Source organism: Impatiens glandulifera, unplaced genomic scaffold (genome assembly GCF_907164915.1).
Source record: "Impatiens glandulifera unplaced genomic scaffold, dImpGla2.1, whole genome shotgun sequence".
NCBI lineage: Eukaryota > Viridiplantae > Streptophyta > Magnoliopsida > Ericales > Balsaminaceae > Impatiens > Impatiens glandulifera.
Window position 1 is genome coordinate 354050 of NW_025919140.1, and position 19577 is coordinate 373626.

Genomic DNA, 19577 nt, shown 5'->3' on the forward strand with positions numbered 1-19577 from the left:
GCGCCTTAAATATTCAATGTTTTAGGGTTGTTTTTTGCTAAAGAAAATCTAGAGATGTCTTCAACTTCAAAAAATCACCTAGGACGCTATGCTCAATGTATTTAGTTGTTCTTGGATGTTTTGGAAATTTTGGAGAGTACTCTACCATGTTCGTTTTAACTAGAATAACGTCTCCTAGGAACATTTAGAATGTCATCCCAAGGTATCCATCGACATGAGTGATGATCAATTTGTTCAAAATAGTTTATGGTTAAAAATTGAGTTTTTGGTTTTAAGGTTGTTTTGAAGTGTAAGGAGTTTGCCAATAACTTCTTTAGACTTCATATACATAAAAGACACATTTGGTGTATCCTATTTAAAGCCTTTATGAGTAAAAGGTATATCACCCACTTCTTACTTGCAAAGAGGTACTCGACCGAGATGGGTACTTCAACACTTATGTGCAAAGATTGTCAATATGGAATTACAACTTGTTACAAACTGAGTTATGTTGCCAAAGGAAAAACTTGAATATATGGGATCGACTCCACCCTTTGGCGATGATTCGTCCGATAGAACGCAAGCATTGTGGAGGTGGGGGAAATTCCCAATTGAGTAGATACTCCCTAGTTTATGGTGGCGGTTAACCCCCTCCACTATCGGTGCATAAAACTCTCTCATGAAAACCTAGTTATTATTACCAAGCAAGTTGTTTGTCGTGCCCAGACAACCAAAATACCTTGTCACTACAACCCCTTATGTGACTACTATATATGTATTATGTGTATTCATGTTTATTCTAAGAAAAAAGCTCGAACATGTTCCTTTATTTTCAAAACAAACACATGATTGTAAATGTTTTGAATTTCCAATCACAAACAATGTCAATGTTGACGGATGTCGAGTAAATTCCATGGATTGAAAATCGGTCGGACCTCCTGTCCTAGGTGGAAATCATTGGTCCGGAGTTTGGGAATTCTCGATCGGGTGTGAGACTCCTCGATCTTAGGTCTGACTTCTCGGTCAGTTGTAAATATTATCGGTCAGTCCCCTCAGTCCAAATCAAGAACATCGGTCTGACCTCTCTGTCCTAGCTAAGTTTTATCGATCAGACGTGTCAGTCCTCAAGAACATCAAAATTGCAGGTTTTACAATTTCAATGGAGGCTTGGATTCTTTGATCTAAGGGCCTAGGTAGCTTCACAAAGCTACCATAAACATTTAGAACACCGTCCCAAACTATCAATCGACATGAGTGATGATTAAATTGTTCAAAACAGTTTATGGCATAAAATCGTGTTTTTACATTAAAGTTGTTTTAAAGTATAAGAAGCTTGCAAATAATTTCCTTATACTTCATAAATTATATTGGTACCAAAATATGAACACTGACTGTTTATATTTATATGGACCAATTCAACAACTTAAAATTTTCAATTAATTTAAAATTTTTGATTTTGATCAAACGTGATCAGGATGGATCAAAAATGATCCAAATAGTTGCCCAACAACATTAGATTATGAACATAAAACCCGATTTTCAATATTTTTAAATTTAAATTTTGAGTTTTTTCGTTTTACATCGTTGATCGATATTGGCTTTAATAAAAAGCTCATAAATGATCCTAGTATCGATTTTCAATCAAAACATTCAACAACTAGGCAGTATACAATCTTATGAAAACTAAAATAAAAAAATATAAAAATTCAAACTGGAAGTATTAGTTAGAAGGTGATTGGAACCTTACTAAGGATTAAAGAACACTAGTAAGACCATAGAGAAGCTTTGGGGATGCTGAGATCCAAGTTTTAAAACATTATACATAAAGTTTGAAAAATCAATAGCTTTGAATGGTGGATTTTTGAAATCGTTTAATTGAGAGCTAGAGATGGATTCTCTTAGCTTCGTAATTGTTGAGGGAGGTTATTTATAGCCTCCCGAAGTTAGTTGTGGCAGTTAAGTGGTTTGAATCAGCAAAAACCCATTAATGACATTTTGGTTGTTCTTGGATCAACTTGCTAGAATAGGCATGATTCTTGTCTATATAGGTAGGGAAATTGATCATCGTGGTAGGATGATCATTTTTCAATTCGAATTAGTTGAAATGGTTGACTGTAAGCAAAGTTCCATCTTTGAGAAATTAAAGATGGGACTTGTTCTTATCCTCCGACGATCATGAGGAAGAAGACATTTGGTGAATGAAACGATGTCGTTTCGGGCGAGATCGCGGATGTGGGACGGTCCATTGACGTTCTATCACGCTTACGTCACGTTTCGAGCATTCCATCGCGTTTCAGTTAACGGTGTTGAGTCGCGCGTTAGTCGATCACCTACTTCGCGGACGCACGTTCCTTTGGCTACAGCAGGTAACACGACGTGACCCTTGGAGTTGGATGCAGGGGTGTTCAACCGGCCGGTTAACCGGTTAACTAGTTAAACGGTTCCGATTAATACCGGTTTTGGCTTTTATTTTATAAACCGGTTAACCGACCGTTAATGGTATTGGTTTTACCGGTTCTAGTTCTACCGGTTTTGGTCGGTTCTGACCGGTTAGCCGGGTTTAACCAGAAACCGATAATTCAATTTTTTTAAATTAAGTAATAAATTTATAAAATATATTTTTTTAAATTATTGTTTGCATTTTCTTATTATACTATTTTTCATCTTTTTTTTGTCTCTATTATAATATATAATATTATTATTATAATATAATATAAATATATTATATTATGATAATATATTTTATTGATATATTTAGAAATATGTTATAATATATAATTTTATTGTAAAATATAATATATTTTATAGCTATTCTGTTAGGTTTTATATGTTTATTGAGAAAATTCAAATTCATTATGTCGATTAGTCTTTGACCAATCAAGTATAAGGGAATATGATAGAATCCCCTTCTTAGCCGATAGAACGGGAAGTAAAATTGGTAAATTATAATTTATAACTTTGATTTTAGGTGTTTTCGTATTGGACGTGTTGGAGAGAAAGTTAAAACATAAAGTGAAGGTGAACTTTGAAGACATCAAATTTTAATTTGCTTAACTATTTTGATTTTGTTAATTTATAATTTCTAAAAACAATTTTACATATTTTAATGAAATTATTTCAATTTTTTTAATTTTTTTTTTAAATTTTATATAGATTATAATATTTTTTAAAAATTATTCTATAAAAGTTATTTATAAAATAACTAATACAAATTATAAAATATAAAAATATATAATTAAATTATTACCGGTTTACCGGTTAAACCGTTAGAAAAATAAGGAAACCGAAAACCGAACCGTTTAACTGGTAAAAAAACCGATTAACCGAAACCGCTAGAACCGGTTAACTATCGGTTCGGTTGGGTTACCGATTTTCCGGTTTTTTTGCACAGCCCTAGTTGGATGACAATGTAACGCTCATTCGATGGTGGTAATTTCGGCTTCAACGAATCTTTTAGGTTAGTGCTACACTTAATTATTGATTTATTTTCAATTTAAAACATTAAAGATTTGTTTGAAATTAATTTTTCTTTCACTCTTTTGACTTTAATTTTAATCTTTATAATATATAAAATATTATAATAAATATGACATATATTTTACCATTTTATTTTATTTTTTTAAATATATTTTTGGGTTAAATAAATAATTTTTATGTATTAAATGGATACCACATTTCATCCTAAATTATTTTTTATATACTTAAATTCTTTCTAAAATTATTTTAAGATAAAATGAGTATAACATTCATCCCGAATAATTTTATTTTATTTGGGCATTTTAATTACTTAATTAGGTTTAAATTATTATAATAATTAATTTAATTAATTTTTTTAATTAGACTTTGTCTTTAAGGTTAATTATTTTATTTTTATTTTTAGTGGTTTTTTTCACGTTTTTGAAAATTTTTAATGAAATAAAGTTAAGTCGTTTTTCCAAAAAAAATCCATATATTATACTTAGGAGACCTAAATAAAAAACAACAATATCCAAAATCCAAATAATACATTTATGAGACCTAAATCTCAAAACCACAATACCAAAATAAATGAAGAAATAAGTGAGACATACCTTTCATATACGTCCATATTATCTTATAGGCTAACGAATTTGGTAACGGTTGTCAAGCCCCCCTCCATTGGGCTGCCACAGTCCCATAAAAAAATGTATTTTTTTTGGTTGTCCTAATTTTAGTTAAAAATTATTTCTGTTGAGATTTAAACCCATAATTAAATAATTTTTTATTTTTTATCATAAAACACTATGCTACACACTCTTATGTTACAAAAATTAATGTATTTAACTAAAATTCATAAAAAAAAAATTATAAATGGGTTGCCCTAGTCCATAATCTTTCTGGGCTTACCCTAAGATCAGTTAGGTCGATTGTTATTGTTGATGATAGGACTGGGAAGGGGTTCACATGGGATCTATCTAGCCCAAAGATAAGACCGATAAACAATGGAAAAAAATAAAAAACTATTATATTTATTCGGTATAACTTCAAATATATATAATGTAAATATTAGAATAAATTTGTTTATTTATTTTTGTTAATGATAACTCAAATTGGAGGACTGCTACAACAAGACCTACTATACTATTATTACCAACTCTATAGCTTCAACTTGCAAGATAGCTTCATTTAAATCCTTGAAACACTCTTCCTCTTGTCTCTTTTTTATTTTATTCCTTATTCATGAACTATGATTGACACATCATGCTTATTCTCAAAATAGAGTATGTAATGTGTTACATTCATTTATGGTGATTCATTTATGGTGATGGTTAGGGCACTTGCACCAGAAGTGCTAAATTTTATACTTAAAATAATATTAAAAAATACATATATCTATTTTACAACATCTCAATTCAAAATACTTTACACAAGCATTTCTATCTATATACCTATAACATTAAAATATTTATTTTTTGCAAAATTAAAAAACAACTTGTAACTACTTTTTAAAATTAAAACGGATATATTTCAACGCCTATATTTCAAATCCAACGTCTATATTTCAATTTCAAATTCAAATTCCAACGCCTATATTTCATTGGCATGTTTTATAAAAAAAATTGAGATTCAAATTTTAAATTCAAATTCCAACGGCTATTTTCCAGCGGTCATATTTCGAAATCCAACTATAAATAAAGTTTTTGGTCATTCATTCTTCACCACACTTTAAGCTTTATCCTACACAATGAGTGGCAACGATAATTTTTTAAAGATTATTTGTACGGATGACGATGATATAATTCAAATTCTAGCCTTCAAACGTGAAAGAGAAAAACTCGAGGCACAAGGTGAAAAATCCCGACAATCACGGACATCTTTGAAAAAAAAAGTTAAGAGAGAATAATGTTTCCGCCAGTTTTGAGAAAAAAAGATGAGAGACAATAATATTGCTGCCAGTTTTGAGTATAGAACATGAAAAGTGGTGTTCTATATATAGAACACTACTGTTCATTTGGGCTAAATTTTTTTAAGTATAACTCATTTGATGTAGATCAAATTTGTTGTAATTTTTAGTTTTTTATTTCTATTTTAGATATTATACACCTAATAGAACATCAGGTACAAGTGCCCTTACAATGGATTCTAACATTGGGGTAACAAACTAATTGATAGAATGATGGCCAATTGACTATTAAAGTTTTAGACCATCTCCAACCGGCCGGCAAACCCAAACGCAAACCCAAATTTTGCTCTAACCTGCCGGTAAACCCAAACACAAAATGGAAATGGTCTCTCTCCAAAATAAAACCCATATATATATATATATAGTATCACTATTCATTTACACCATTTTTGGCTATTTTTCAAAAATGGCCTTTAGACCTTTTTTTTAATAACTTTTAATTTCTATATATATAAATTAATCCTTTAACTTATATTTTTTTATTTTTAAGATATGAAATTATAATATTTTTTAAATGTATAATTAAATTATTAAATTTATTATATGTGTACGTGTACCAAGTGTTTTTTTATTAATAATGTTTGTTTTAATATAATATGTTTGTTCATTGAAATGTATTATTGAATTATTTTGTTGTTTATGAATTATTGATATATATACTGTTAGGATCTAGGTCGCCGCTAGAGGACCGGGGGTTGGACCGGTTAGCGGTTCTCACTCGAAGGGTGGTGGTTAATCCGGTTAGAGATTAACACCGGGGTTTCAATACTACACAACCTGTCACAAACCCTTGAACCAGGTTCAAGCGCGGAAGAGGTTTGCTTTCAGGTTGAAGCAGCGCACTTGTTTGATGGACAAGGCCGGTTTTGGATGATGGAAGTTTTGAAGATGGTGGGTCGGTTTCGGTGGTCTGGAAATTCGGTGTGGATAGTATAGAGTCGGTTTAGAGCGGTGTAGTTGAGTTAATCGGTTAGATAATGGAGCCGGCAGAAAGTAAATGACAAGACAAATTTTATGGATGTTCGGAGATAAAACTCCTACGTCACCCCTTCCTCTCGAAACCGCGAGAAGGATATTCACTAAGGAATACAAGTACAATCCGATCGAGACTTATTTCCTGCTCGATAATACTCTTACAATTTACACCAAAATTGTAATACACACTTTAACTTTAGCACTTAGGCTTTCTTAGAATAACACAATCTTATCACTTGTAGTAAATGCTCTTAGCGTTTCACTTATCCCACTATGTGTCCCGCATTTACTCTTCTTCAACTGCCCCTTTTATAGGTGAAATATGCCAACGATCATATTTCACTGCCTTGAATCTGATTGGCTGAGCAGAGGTGCAGTGATTCAGTGTTTCAGAGATTCAGACCTGCGGTCGTTTCCTCAGACCTGATGGTCAACCTCAGACCTGGCGGTCTGTTCTTCCGGTATGTAAGACAAACCTGTCGGGTTTGTCTTTTACTTGATGTAGGCACTGTCTGTTGGACAGTTGTCTGTACTTGGAAGATCTTCTTTCTGACTTATCCCGAAGTGGAAAGATCCGGTAGTACTGTCTTCTACATCCTATAGTCTTTCCTCAGACTTGCATGGATATGGAAGTGTTCAGTCTGTTCCTTTGATATCATTCTCAATAGATACCCGAATTGTCTTCTTGTACTGGTCGGCCGCTTGACTTAGCCGAATGGCTTTTGGTATGAGTGATGTAACCGGACTTCTTCCGGTTATTCCTCTGCCTTGTGGCTGATCGGCTGTTTGATGATTCCGGTTTTAAGCTTTGGCTGATCCTTTCTTTGTGCGGTCATGTTCCGAGTATTCTTGATCGGTTTGGTAGTTTGACCGGCTAGTTTTCTTAGCCGGTTCTTTTGTTTATCCGGTCCGGTTCCTTGTTCCTACATGGAAAGTTTACTTAAGTTAGGTTTATTTGAACCGGTCTGATTTTATCTAACAATTTCTCCCTTTTTGATTATTTTATTTAAAATTATCAAAATCATGTAAGTTTGCAACCGTAGGCCGCAGATAGAGTTAATAGTCATAAAATTTAGATGGTTAAGTCTCTTATGCCAAAGACAGTTTTGATCGTTCTTAGCTATCATGCAAATAGGATTAGATGATTTGTTTTTCCAGTTGACTTTATCGACGTTAAATGTCCTATGTCCTGTCAACAGGGTACCTCCCTGTTGATCCTTGACTATGCATGCTTGCTTATGAAATTCAACAAGATATCATATATCACACCTTTCACTTATACTAAGCAAGTTGTAGCACATATTTTCAACAAGTAGCACATTGTTTATGGTGAGGTTATCATGGAAAATCTTACCATTGTCCACGGTCTTACCCTTTGAGTTGTCACCAAATGTGATTCTTGATCCACATTCCTTTACAACATTGGTTAGAAACTTGCTATTTTTGGTCATATTCCTTGAGCATCCACTGTCCAAGTACCATTCTAAATCCTCTAGGCAGCTGACCTGTTTAACCTGCAAATAAAACTATTTATAACCTTTGCTACCCACATTATGAGTTTTGATGAGACCCCCTCGGCCTCTTGTCATGTTTATGTCCAGCTGACCGACTGACTTTCCTTCTCCAAAGATTAAGCCATTGTTACTTGTTAGTTGGCTCAACATATTTTAGTTCCTTTTTAGTTAATAACTCATCTGCATCATGACTCGCTTGAGTGTTAGTTGAGGTACCCTTGACAAAACTTATAGGAGGAAGTTTGTCTTTCGTGGGTTTCAACTTCTTATAGAACTTGTCTGGGTTTCTGTTGTCATACCCTAGACCAAACTTGCAGTTTGCAGGCCTCGATTAACTCGTCATCTGGTTGACCACATCCCCAGACTTCATCCATGCAACGATCACATAGTTAGTTCTCTCGTTTTCTTTGGTTAACAATTGAACTGTCTTCTTGAGCTTCTCAATCTTATAGGATAGTTCATTTATTTCACCAGTTATGTTGTCTAATTGAGTTGAAACGAGATCAAAAAATTTCATGTACTCAATGACCATGTCGTTGAGTGTAGTAATCAGATCTTCTTGAGTGAACTCTTCAGAGGCAAAGCCAAATACCTCTTCATCATTAGCCATGAATTACTTGATGTCTTCATCATCACTATCACTCGAGGAGTTGGAGTCCGAATCACTTTGGGCCCACTTGCTTCTGTTCTCCTGTGCCAACATAGCTTTCTGATCCTTCTTATGCTTGGATGATTTATGATCCTCCTTATGTTTATGATCAGCTTGTTTCTTGTCGTCTCTCCTTGACTTCCGACATTCCGATTTGTAGTGACCTAAAGTGTCACAGTTAAAACAACGAATGTTATCCTTATAATTATTAGAGTTGTTGTTGTTATTGAAAGATGAGATGGATTGATTCTTCCTCATGAATTTGCCAAACTTCTTGACAAACATTGTCAGCGCACTGCTCATCTGACCTGGTAGATGAGGGGACACTTGTCTCCATAGAGGACATCAATTCCTTAGTCATGGTCGAGGATGAGGGCTCGTCTTCATTCCTTGAGTTCATCTCGAACTCATGGGCTTTCAGATGGGAAAACATATCGTGCACCTCCATCTTGTGAAGGTTTCTAGAATCCCTCATCACTGTTTTCTTAATGTCCCAAGCATTGGAAAGATGCTTCAATGCCTTGACGATGATTTCTTTGTTGCCATATACCTTTCCATAATGGAAAGTTCAAGGACAATGTTGGTGAAGCGTTCGTTAAACTCGTTCATCGACTCACATGGACGCATCTTGATGTTATCAAACTTCTGAGTAGCAACTATGAGCTTATTCTCTTTGGTTTGTTCGTTCTCTCAAAAAGTTGGATGAGCTTCTCCCATATTTCCTTGGCAAAGGAACATGCTCTGATTTTCCCAAAATGTTCTTGTCAAGATTTTTGTAGAGGATGTTCTTGGCCAAGTTATCAAGGTTTTTCTTCCTTTTATCTTAGTTGTCCATTCGCATTTTGGGTTCTCAATCTTTATCGGAACATCCGTGATAACGTACCACATATCGTCGTCTTAGTAGGCCAGATGCACCTCAATGCGAATCTTCCAATCATAATACTCTTCCTTGCAGAACATGGGAAGCTTGTTGAGAGACATGATGATATCTGATTGCTTGATAATAGAAACAACTTGCTCTAATACCACTTGTTAAGATCGGGTGCAACAATAGAGATGGGGTCTGACTATGTTGAATGCTTATACATTTCACTTTGTTATTAACTCTGTTAGAAATTAATATGTGTTTCTATTCTTCACAATTCTTCACAAACTCTTGAACAGAATCAAGTGCAGAACTGTTTGTTTGGACTTGAAGCGACATATGAAAGGGGTTGGAAGATTATGAAAGTAAAGAACACAAGACACAAAGTTTATTTATGGATGTTCGGAGTAAAGACTCCTATGTCACCCCTTCTTCTCAACCTTGAGAAGGATATTCACTAGAAGATTTGGTTTGAGTACAACGCTTACACAAACCCAGTCGGACAACCAGGACTTAGACACTACCTATTTCCGAACTCCTAGCACACAACACTCTGTTGAACATAACATATTCTGTCAACTTATAATACTGAAATCTCACACAGAAAGAGCAGTATGTAATACAACGTAATAAACTAGCAAACTTGTAAGCTTTTAGAACTTGAGAGCTTGAGCACTTGAGAGATTGATTTAGAAAGGCTTAAGACTCATAAGAAATTGTAATCACAAACTTGTGTAAAAAGGTTGAAAACCGGTGAATCAAATTATCCTACAGCTTCTTCTTAAATAGGCAATATGTAATGGACAAATTTTCTTTAGAGGACACTTGTCCTAATTTGGTTGGATGAGTTTTAGAATAGTACATCATAGAATATGCGTTTTTGATAGTGTTTGTACTGGATGATAGTGCGCCAAATATTCACTAATGAGATGTGGTGTACTAGGAACGTACAATGCATGGGATTTGAATTATCTTGGTACGTGGCAGTCTTCTATAGGTTTAGCTCTACTGCTGTGTTAGACTGCCAATAACGAATTGATGATGCGCTGAAAATGTATTTTGGATGCTTGATCAAATACCAAATTTGATCAAGTACCGGAAAATCTTCATAAAAACCGAACTTGATTAAATACCGAATTTAATCAAGTATCGAAAGCGCCTTGATATAAAACCGAACTAGTTAAATACTGGAAGGCCTTGTATAAAACCGGAAGCGTTTATCTAAAAATGGATTTGAATAAACTATTGGGCGCGCTTATATAAAACCAAAGTTAATATAATATCAGACGCGTTTATATAACATCGAAGTTACCAAAATACCGGACGTGCTTCTGTAAAATACCGAACTCAATATAAAACTGAAAGCTAATAAAATACCGGATGCGCTTCTGTAAAATACCAAACTCGATATAAAACCGGAAGCTAACAAAATACCGGAAGCTAACAAAATACCGGATGCGTTTCTGTAAAATACCGAACTCGATATAAAACCAGAATCTTACAAAACACCGAACACGCTTCTGTAAAATACCGAACTCGATATAAAACCGGAAGCGCTTCTCCAAATATCGATTTAGACAGAATACCGAATTGGAGATAAAACCGAAAGCGTTTATCCAGAAACCGATCTGGATAAACTATCGGACGCGCTTCTTTATAATACCGATGTTAACATAAAACTGGAAGCGCCTCTCCAAAACCGATCTGGACAAAATACTGAATTGGAGAAATACCGAAAATGCCTCATGTAGAATCCAAAGTTGATCAAATACCGTATTTGATCAACTACCGGACAACTTTCATTTCCAGTTTTCTTCAATCTACATAGAGTTAATTTAACACAACTCAGTTTTTATTTATACACTTATAATTAATACATTAATTTAACAATTTCTCCTTTTTTATTATTTTTCCTAAATTATCAAAACCCGATAATTTTATAACATTGGCTAATTATCTTAAATTAATTAGTTACTTTAATCTAACCAATACTTTAAATATTTATTAAATATTTTGTTTAAAATATGATATAATAGATGTTATCATAAAGAGTAATGATAGAGAGCGGGAAAAAAGTGACAAGAAAGTCTAGGGAAATGATGTGTCATTTCCTGAGTGGTTTGAAAATCTAAAAATTCTCTCTCCTATTAAATTTTCAAACCACTTAGGAAATGACAAATCATTTCCCTAGACTTTCTTGTCACTTTTTTTCTGCTCTCTATCATTACTATATCATAAAATATATTATGTTATTAAAAATAATAATTAACTTAAAAATAGTTAATTAATTACTATTAAAAAAAGTATTTAAAAATTAATTTATAATATTTTAACATTTTTAAATAATTATAAACATTTTTATTTATAATGTTATTGCTTACAAAAAGTAATTTTATTATTTTAAAAAACAATTAAATTTAATATTAATTAAAAAGTTCAATAAAATTAATTAAAAAGCTAAAAATTGAAATAGTAAAAAAAATTAATAAAAAAGTTATAATATATTTTAGTAAAAATACTCACTGATAATACTATATTCAATTTGATTTAATTGTGTACTACATTTGTCAATTGTATTTCATATACTTTAAATATTTTGGATTAAGAATACAAATTTTAAACGCCACCCTATATTGCACACCACATCTTGCACGGGTAAAAAGTAGTCTTTATTTTTTATAAATATAAAATTACAAATAAAAATTCAATTATATGAGTATTGGATTAGTCTACATCAGATTAATTTTTTTGAGAATATATCTGATTATTTTGTTATTATTTGATCAAATATATTAAAAGGTCTTTTAAAAAAGGTATAAATAAATTTCTTATTTTTTTATTATCTCCCTTAAGAGGTAGTTTGGATTAAGTTTTTTTTGAAATTGGGTAGAATTACTTAGAATTTTTTCTCTATTATATCACTAAATTTTTTAATAATTAAATCACTTATTTCATTAAAATAAATTTCTAATCAAACAAAAAGAATGTCAATAAAATAATCTCAACAAAGGTGTGTTACCAAACTAACCTTGTTTGGCGTTCACTTTCCCAAACTAACCTAGTTTTGTTTATTTATTCTTAAACTAACTTAGTTTACTATTCAAACTCAGTTTTTTTTTTTTTTTTTTTTTTTTTTTTTTTTTTTTTTTTTACATTTCAAATTTCAAATTTAAATTATTATTTATATAAACTAAATTATTTATATTTTGATATATATTTTAAATTATTATTTTTATAAATTTGATTATTTATATTTTGATATATAATTTAAATTATTTTTTTATAAATTTAATTATTTATATTTTAATATAAATATATATATTTACATTTTAAATTTATTATATATATATATATATTTACATATATATATATATATTTACATATACATGTGGAAGTATGATTTTCATCCCCATAAATTTTTTTTTTACTATTCAAATTATTATTTATATTTATTGGGATGTCTTTTATTAAAATAATTTTGACAACTTTTCATTCAAATTATTATTTATATTTATTGGGTTGTCTTTTATTAAAATAATTTTGACAACTTTTGATTGTGATTTAATTTTACAAAATTTTTTTTATCAATTTTTAATGTGTTGTCTTCCTAACTTAAAGGTTGTAAAAAAAATATGTGTTAAGTTAATGAATCAATAAATATGTTAGTTGGTTAGTAGGAAGGTTAATGAATCATTAAATATATTGGTTGGTTAGTAGGAAGGTTAATAAAACATTAAATGTGGTGGTTATGTGTTATGTAATTAATGTAGTGCAATGGAAATATTAAATAGTTACATAAGAATATTAACAAGAAAAAACAAGAAAACAAGAAAGCAAGCAAACAAACAAAGAGGTTCTTCTCTCTAACTTTTAGTTGTTTTGGTGTTTTTAAATTTATTTAATATTTATTACTAATAATGATTATTATTGTATTTTTGTAGATGAAAAATTCAAACAAAAGAGACAATTACTCTAATTATGGTGATTATAATTTTTTCCAAACACAATATACTGATGTTGGTCTTAGTCAAACTAATGAAACAAGAATTTATTTCTCGTCAAGTTTTAATGAGTCACAACAAATTCAGATGGAAGAAAATATTAATGATGGAGTGACAAGATCTAATGCACTTTACAATTTAAGTGAAGCTGATGGATATAATTCAAATCCGAAGATGGAAAGCGATGAAAGTGATAGTGATTACAATGCAGAGGACTCGGATTCAACAAGTAATAGTGACGGTGAAGAAGAGAATATTCAGACTAATGACCCAACAAATATGGATGGACATATTCCTAATGTGCCATGGTTTACAACAGAGGAGATCCTCAACAACATTGCCATGAATAATTCAGGTCATTTTCCTAATTTTAATTCGCTTAACAGTGATCTTTTTGAAGGTCAATGTTTTGTAGATAAACAAACTGCAATAGATGCAATAAAATCAAGCCACATAAGAGAATCAAGAAATTATCATGTTTTAAAGAGCACTACGATGCTTTATGAGGCAAAATGTACTACAGTTACATGTCCGTGGAAAATTCGAGTTATAAAAAGTAAGCAATCTGGATACTTTCAAATCACTAAACTTCCTGCTCAACATAACTGTCTTTTGAGAACAATCCAAAGAGACCACAAGAAACTTAGTTCAAAAATGATTGGAAGTGTTATAAAGCAACAAGTAAGAATATTTTTGATATTTAATATTGTTGATCTTTTACATATTTTTGAGTTGTTATTTATTATTTTAAATTTACATATTTAGATAATGGAGGGGCCATACTTGAAAGTGAATAACATAAGGAATCAAATACTGGCAATATATAAATATCATGTTAGCTACAAGAAGGCTTGGTTGGCAAAACAAAAGGCAATATCGGAGGTGTATGGTGATTGGACGATCTCTTATTCTAAACTTCCTAAATTTTTAAGTGCTTTGATGCATTTTAATCTAGGCACGAGTGCTTCGATTGAAGTTGTGGTCGATGTTACAAAACTCAACACGTCGGTGTTTAAGCGTGTATGGTGGGCATTCAAACCGATAGCTGATGGGTGGCAACATGCTCGGCCAGTTATCAATATTGATGGTACGTTCTTGAAAGGAAGATATAACGGGAAATTATTAATTGCAATGGGATCTGATTCTAATAACCATCAATACCCACTTGCTTATGCTATAGTCAATGAAGAAACAACTGCCAATTGGTCATGGTTTCTACGTCGCCTTCGTAAATTTATATGTCGAAGTAGAACGGGAGTGTGCATAAATTTTGACCGTCATGCTGGAATCATTGAAGCAATGAAGAAAGAACAAAATGGCTTCATTGGAGACATGGGTATACATCGTTTTTGTCTCTACCATGTCCGTAGTAATTTTAGTTCGGCTTATCCTGGATCACATTTGAAGATGTTATGTTGGGTGGCCAGAAATAATAGTCAAGTGAGAAAATTCGAAGATGCGATGAGACAAATCAAAGAGCTTAATCCCGATGCTGAAAAATGGTTACGAAATATTCCATTAGAGATGTGGACTATGTCTCACGATGGAGGATATCGTTACAGTCAAACAACAACAAATATGGTCGAAAGTTTCAATGGTATCTTAAGGTCTGCTTGTTTTCTTCCGATCACGTCAATGGTGGAATATATATATTATCGCTTTGTAAAACTTGTTGCAGAAAGGCGTACTCAAACTTTGAATGATCTTCAAAATGGGCATACTTATTGCAATATGTCAAGAAAATTATTTGAAAATATCGAAAGCAAGGCATCAGCACACACAGTTATTCCATACAATGAGCAAACTGGAATCTTTGAGGTGACTACTGCACGTTACAGAACTAATAATGGTTTTTGGAAAGGTGGCAAAGAACATATCATTGACCTATGTAAAGGTTTTTGTTCTTGTGGAAAATGGTGTCGATATCACTCTCAATGTTCACATATAGTTGTTGGTTGTATAGTGTGCAATCTCGATTGGGTTAAATACATCGATACATATCACAATCTAACAACACTTTCTGAGATGTGGCAGTATGATTTTCACCCCATACCTAATGAATCATATTGGACGTTCCCAATAGCACATGATTGGGAGAAATATGGTAATCTTGTTCCCAATGAAAATTTGAGAAAGAAGAAAAACCAACGAGGTCAAAGCCAGTGTATTCGAACCGAAATGGATAACCCACGAAGAACCATCATTTGTGGGAGGTGTAGCCAAGAAGGTCATACGAGACGTAGCCAACGTTGTCTTGAGCAAAATCGTCAATAATTTAGATAAATGATGATTGTAATAGTTTTTAAGAATATTTAATTATTATATTATTATTGTTAAAATATTTTAAATTTATTAGTATTTATCAATTATTTATTAAAATATTTATTACATTATATAAATGAGAATTGAAATGCATATATATATATATTTATATTAAAATATAAATAATTAAATTTATAAAAAAATAATTTAAATTATATATCAAAATATAAATAATCAAATTTATAAAAATAATAATTTAAAACATATATCAAAATATAAATAATTTAGTTTATATAAATAATAATTTAAATTTGAAATGTAAAAAAAAAAAAACTGAGTTTGAATAGTAAACTAGGTTAGTTTGAGAATAAATGAACAAACTAAGTTAGTTTGAGAAAGTGAACGCCAAACAAGGTTAGTTTGGGAAACTGTTCCAGTTTGCGGGCAAATTGATGAATTAATGAAAATGAAACGACCAGTTTGATAATATTCATTGACTCGAATGTTGTAGGAGAAATGATTCTGATATGACACAAATTATTCTTCCTAGATCTGAAGAATTAATTTTATTGATTTAGTCTAGCAAATTTTCTTATTTTATGTGTTTTATTGATGATTTTAATCAAGGGTTATTTAGGAAATACATACGAACATCTGGTCAAATTTACTACATTTAAAATATTAAATAGGAAAGTAAGCGTTTTATTTACTGTCCTTGAATGTTAATAAATCAGTGTACATCAATTGTGATTATTGATTCCTTTTAAATGTTTAGTGGGCCTTTCCGGGCCTATTCAGTATACAAGTCCATTATATATATATATATATATATATATATATATATATATATATATATATATATATATATATATATATATATATATATATATATTACAAGGACTAAGCAAACCAGTATCTGAAGAGAAAAACTTTAGAAAAATAGAGAGAGAAATATGTCGATGATGTCCTTTCTGCTAGAATTTACGTATCCGGTGCCGTCGTCTCTTTTGCTGAATACGATGTCAGTGTTTATCGCCGGAATTTTGGCTAACGGCGGAATCAGCGAATTAATGGGGAAGAGTTTGCCCTATTCCAAGTTCTGGGATGCTGCAGGCGGTCAGAAATCCGACCGTGAACCAAAAAAGTTTTCCGGCAAAACCGGCATGCTCATTGCCTATGTGCCGGCGTTTATGGTTTCCATTCTTTCCTTAATCATCTTTCCAGATACAACTGTCAGGATTTTGTTGATCAAGTCTATTCTTGCTGTTCATTTTTTCAAGAGGATACTCGAGGTACGTACATATCTCTCTCTCCCTATAATTAAGTTTATTCCTTAACCTAATTGTTTCCGTTTCTATAATTATAAAATATATATAACATCAATCTCACATAAATGATATTTAGTATATATTGGAAATTTTTATTTTATTGAAAGAATCATTTACTATTTTTTTTGGATTATAAATTTACATGCATTGAGCCCTTAGTACTAGGTGATTTTGATAATCTATTTCGAATAATTAAATATATATATATATATATATATATAAATATATATATATATATATATATATATATTATGTATATTTTGACAATTTAATAAAACTAAAAAACAAATAGGTACTTTTTTATTTTCTTTTTACTTTTTTATTACTGCATTAATTCATTGCAATATTTTGAGTTTTCACATTCAAATTATTTAAAAGTTATGCATTAGTTCTTTTTTAAGAGATTTTGATAATCTATTTCTTATAATATATTATGTATATTTTGATTATTTAATAAAAATAAAAAAGAAATAGTACTTTTTTATTTTCTTTTGACTGTTTTATTGCTGCATTAATTGATTGCAATATTTTGAATTTTCACATTCAGATTATTTAAAAGATGCATTAATTCTTTTTTAAGAGAACTGTGTTTATCTATATAAATATATTTATTTGTTTATTTAAATTTAATATATATATTGACTGAAATTAATATTATTAATTTATTTAAATAAACATGGAACAAATACAAGATATTTAATTTTCCAAGTGTATCTTATTTAGAAGTTTCATATTTATAATTAATTCAAGTTCATTTCTAGCTACTTCAAAAATTTTATATATTGACTAATAAATTGTTTTAACCTTTCAATATATAATATTTATAAATTAGAGATATCCTTTTCAAAAGAACGAAAAAGTATAATAGAATCATTTTTTTTTCTTATAATCATTTATAACAAGCAGAATTTATATTAAAATTACTGTTAATCAAGAATATATTATTAGCAAATAAGGAAAATAAAATTAGATTTGTATATTATTGTGAATGTAAGGGCATAAATGATCATTGTATGGTATTTTCAAATGAATGAGTAATCAAATATATACTAATGAGTTTTCATTGTTTTTTTATGCATATAGGTCCTATTTGTCCATAAATACAGCGGACCAATGCCTCTTGATGCTGCCATCCTTATATCTTCGTCCTATTTCAACGCAACAACATGCATGATCTATGCTCAGCACCTGACATTGGGTAGTCCCGACCCGGCCATTGACTTGAAGCTTTGCGGGTTTTTGCTATTTCCAATTGGGATATCGGGCAACTTCTACCACCACTTGTTGCTATCAAGGATGAGAAAGGATGGTGAAAAGGGTTACAAGCTTCCAGTGGGCTGTTTGTTTGACCTAATAACTTGCCCACATTACCTCTTTGAGATCATAGTGTTTTGGGGGGTCTTTTGCATAAGCCAAACCTTGCTCTCTCTTATCTTTGCGTTGGGAACTACTTTTCTGCTGATAGGAAGGAGTTGTGCTACCAGACGTTGGTATATAACCAAGTTTGATGATTTTCCCAACAATGTGAAGGCCATTATCCCATTTATTCTATAGTTTAAGCTTTGTTTGGATTTCTTTTTCATTCAAATACAATTATCATATGAAATATGCAACTTTAGATTGTAGTGTTGTGTCTCCTTCGTTGAGTAAGGGCAACAAACCTGCTGTCAATAATTGCAAGGACTCCTCGGATGTCAATTTATTTATCTTAGTCATCTTGTCATATATTGATTCTTTTGTTTTATTTTATGTTGTTTTGGTTTTCATACTTAGTTATTAACAGGGATGAAAATCGACCCCTTATATCTTATATTTTTGGGACAATTGGATTCAAATATTTTAAATTAGATTCCAACCTTTTTGAAATATTGAGTTGATTCATAAAGTTTAATGATTTTAAAGGAGATTAACGAGTAAACTATTCAAACTTTAATGAATTTATAATTATAAAATTTTACGATTTTAAGAGTTTATAAATAATTTCGATTTTATAATTTTATAAAATTCGAAAAGAAAAAATATATTTATTTTTATAAATTAAAAAATATTATTATTTATTAAAATAATTAAATTTATAAATATAACTTTTCAAATAGGTTTATTTTTAATTAATTATATATTTAATCATATATATATATATATATATATATATATATATATATATATTTTTTTTTAATGATCCATATATAAGAACTTAATTATATATATGACAGTCAATTTTACCCTAGAATTTAAATTTTAAAATACTTAAACCAAAAAATTTAATTTTCTAAAATGTATATATGGTTTAATTGTACGGGATTAAAATAAATAATTAGTTTGAAAACAATTTCACGTCAATTCGATTCTAAAATAATTAAATTTTGAATTATTTTAAATAAAATTTTAAAAATAATAAATAGGCAATTGAACAAATAAACTAGATAAAAATGATATATCTAATATTAACTAGTATGTTACCAAATTTAAAGTATCTTATAGTTATATAATATATAATTGGTCGAATTGTCGAACTGAGGCTCTTTATTGGGCTAATTGAAATTTTGGACATTTTTTTTTCAAAATTTACAATTTGAGGCTCT

The 19577-nt window shown here is 30.5% G+C and overlaps 3 protein-coding genes across 3 annotated transcripts; 2 read left to right on the forward strand and 1 right to left on the reverse strand.

The window, feature by feature from the left end:
* Nucleotides 1-8503: 8503 nt before the first annotated feature.
* Nucleotides 8504-8842, reverse strand: LOC124917575 (NKAP family protein-like). The gene has a single exon (XM_047457971.1). The coding sequence runs from the start codon at nucleotides 8840-8842 to the stop codon at nucleotides 8504-8506; it is 339 nt and encodes a 112-aa protein (XP_047313927.1).
* A 5494-nt stretch (nucleotides 8843-14336) lies between these two features.
* Nucleotides 14337-15679, forward strand: LOC124917576. The gene has a single exon (XM_047457973.1). It carries the CDS (start codon nucleotides 14345-14347, stop codon nucleotides 15677-15679), a length of 1335 nt encoding a protein of 444 aa, XP_047313929.1. The 5' UTR covers nucleotides 14337-14344.
* A 950-nt stretch (nucleotides 15680-16629) lies between these two features.
* LOC124917577 (3-oxo-5-alpha-steroid 4-dehydrogenase 1-like) lies at nucleotides 16630-18549 on the forward strand. The gene is made up of 2 exons (XM_047457974.1): nucleotides 16630-16959; nucleotides 18079-18549. The coding sequence occupies exons 1-2, from the start codon at nucleotides 16630-16632 to the stop codon at nucleotides 18547-18549; spliced, it is 801 nt and encodes a 266-aa protein (XP_047313930.1).
* The last annotated feature ends 1028 nt before the right edge of the window (nucleotides 18550-19577 follow it).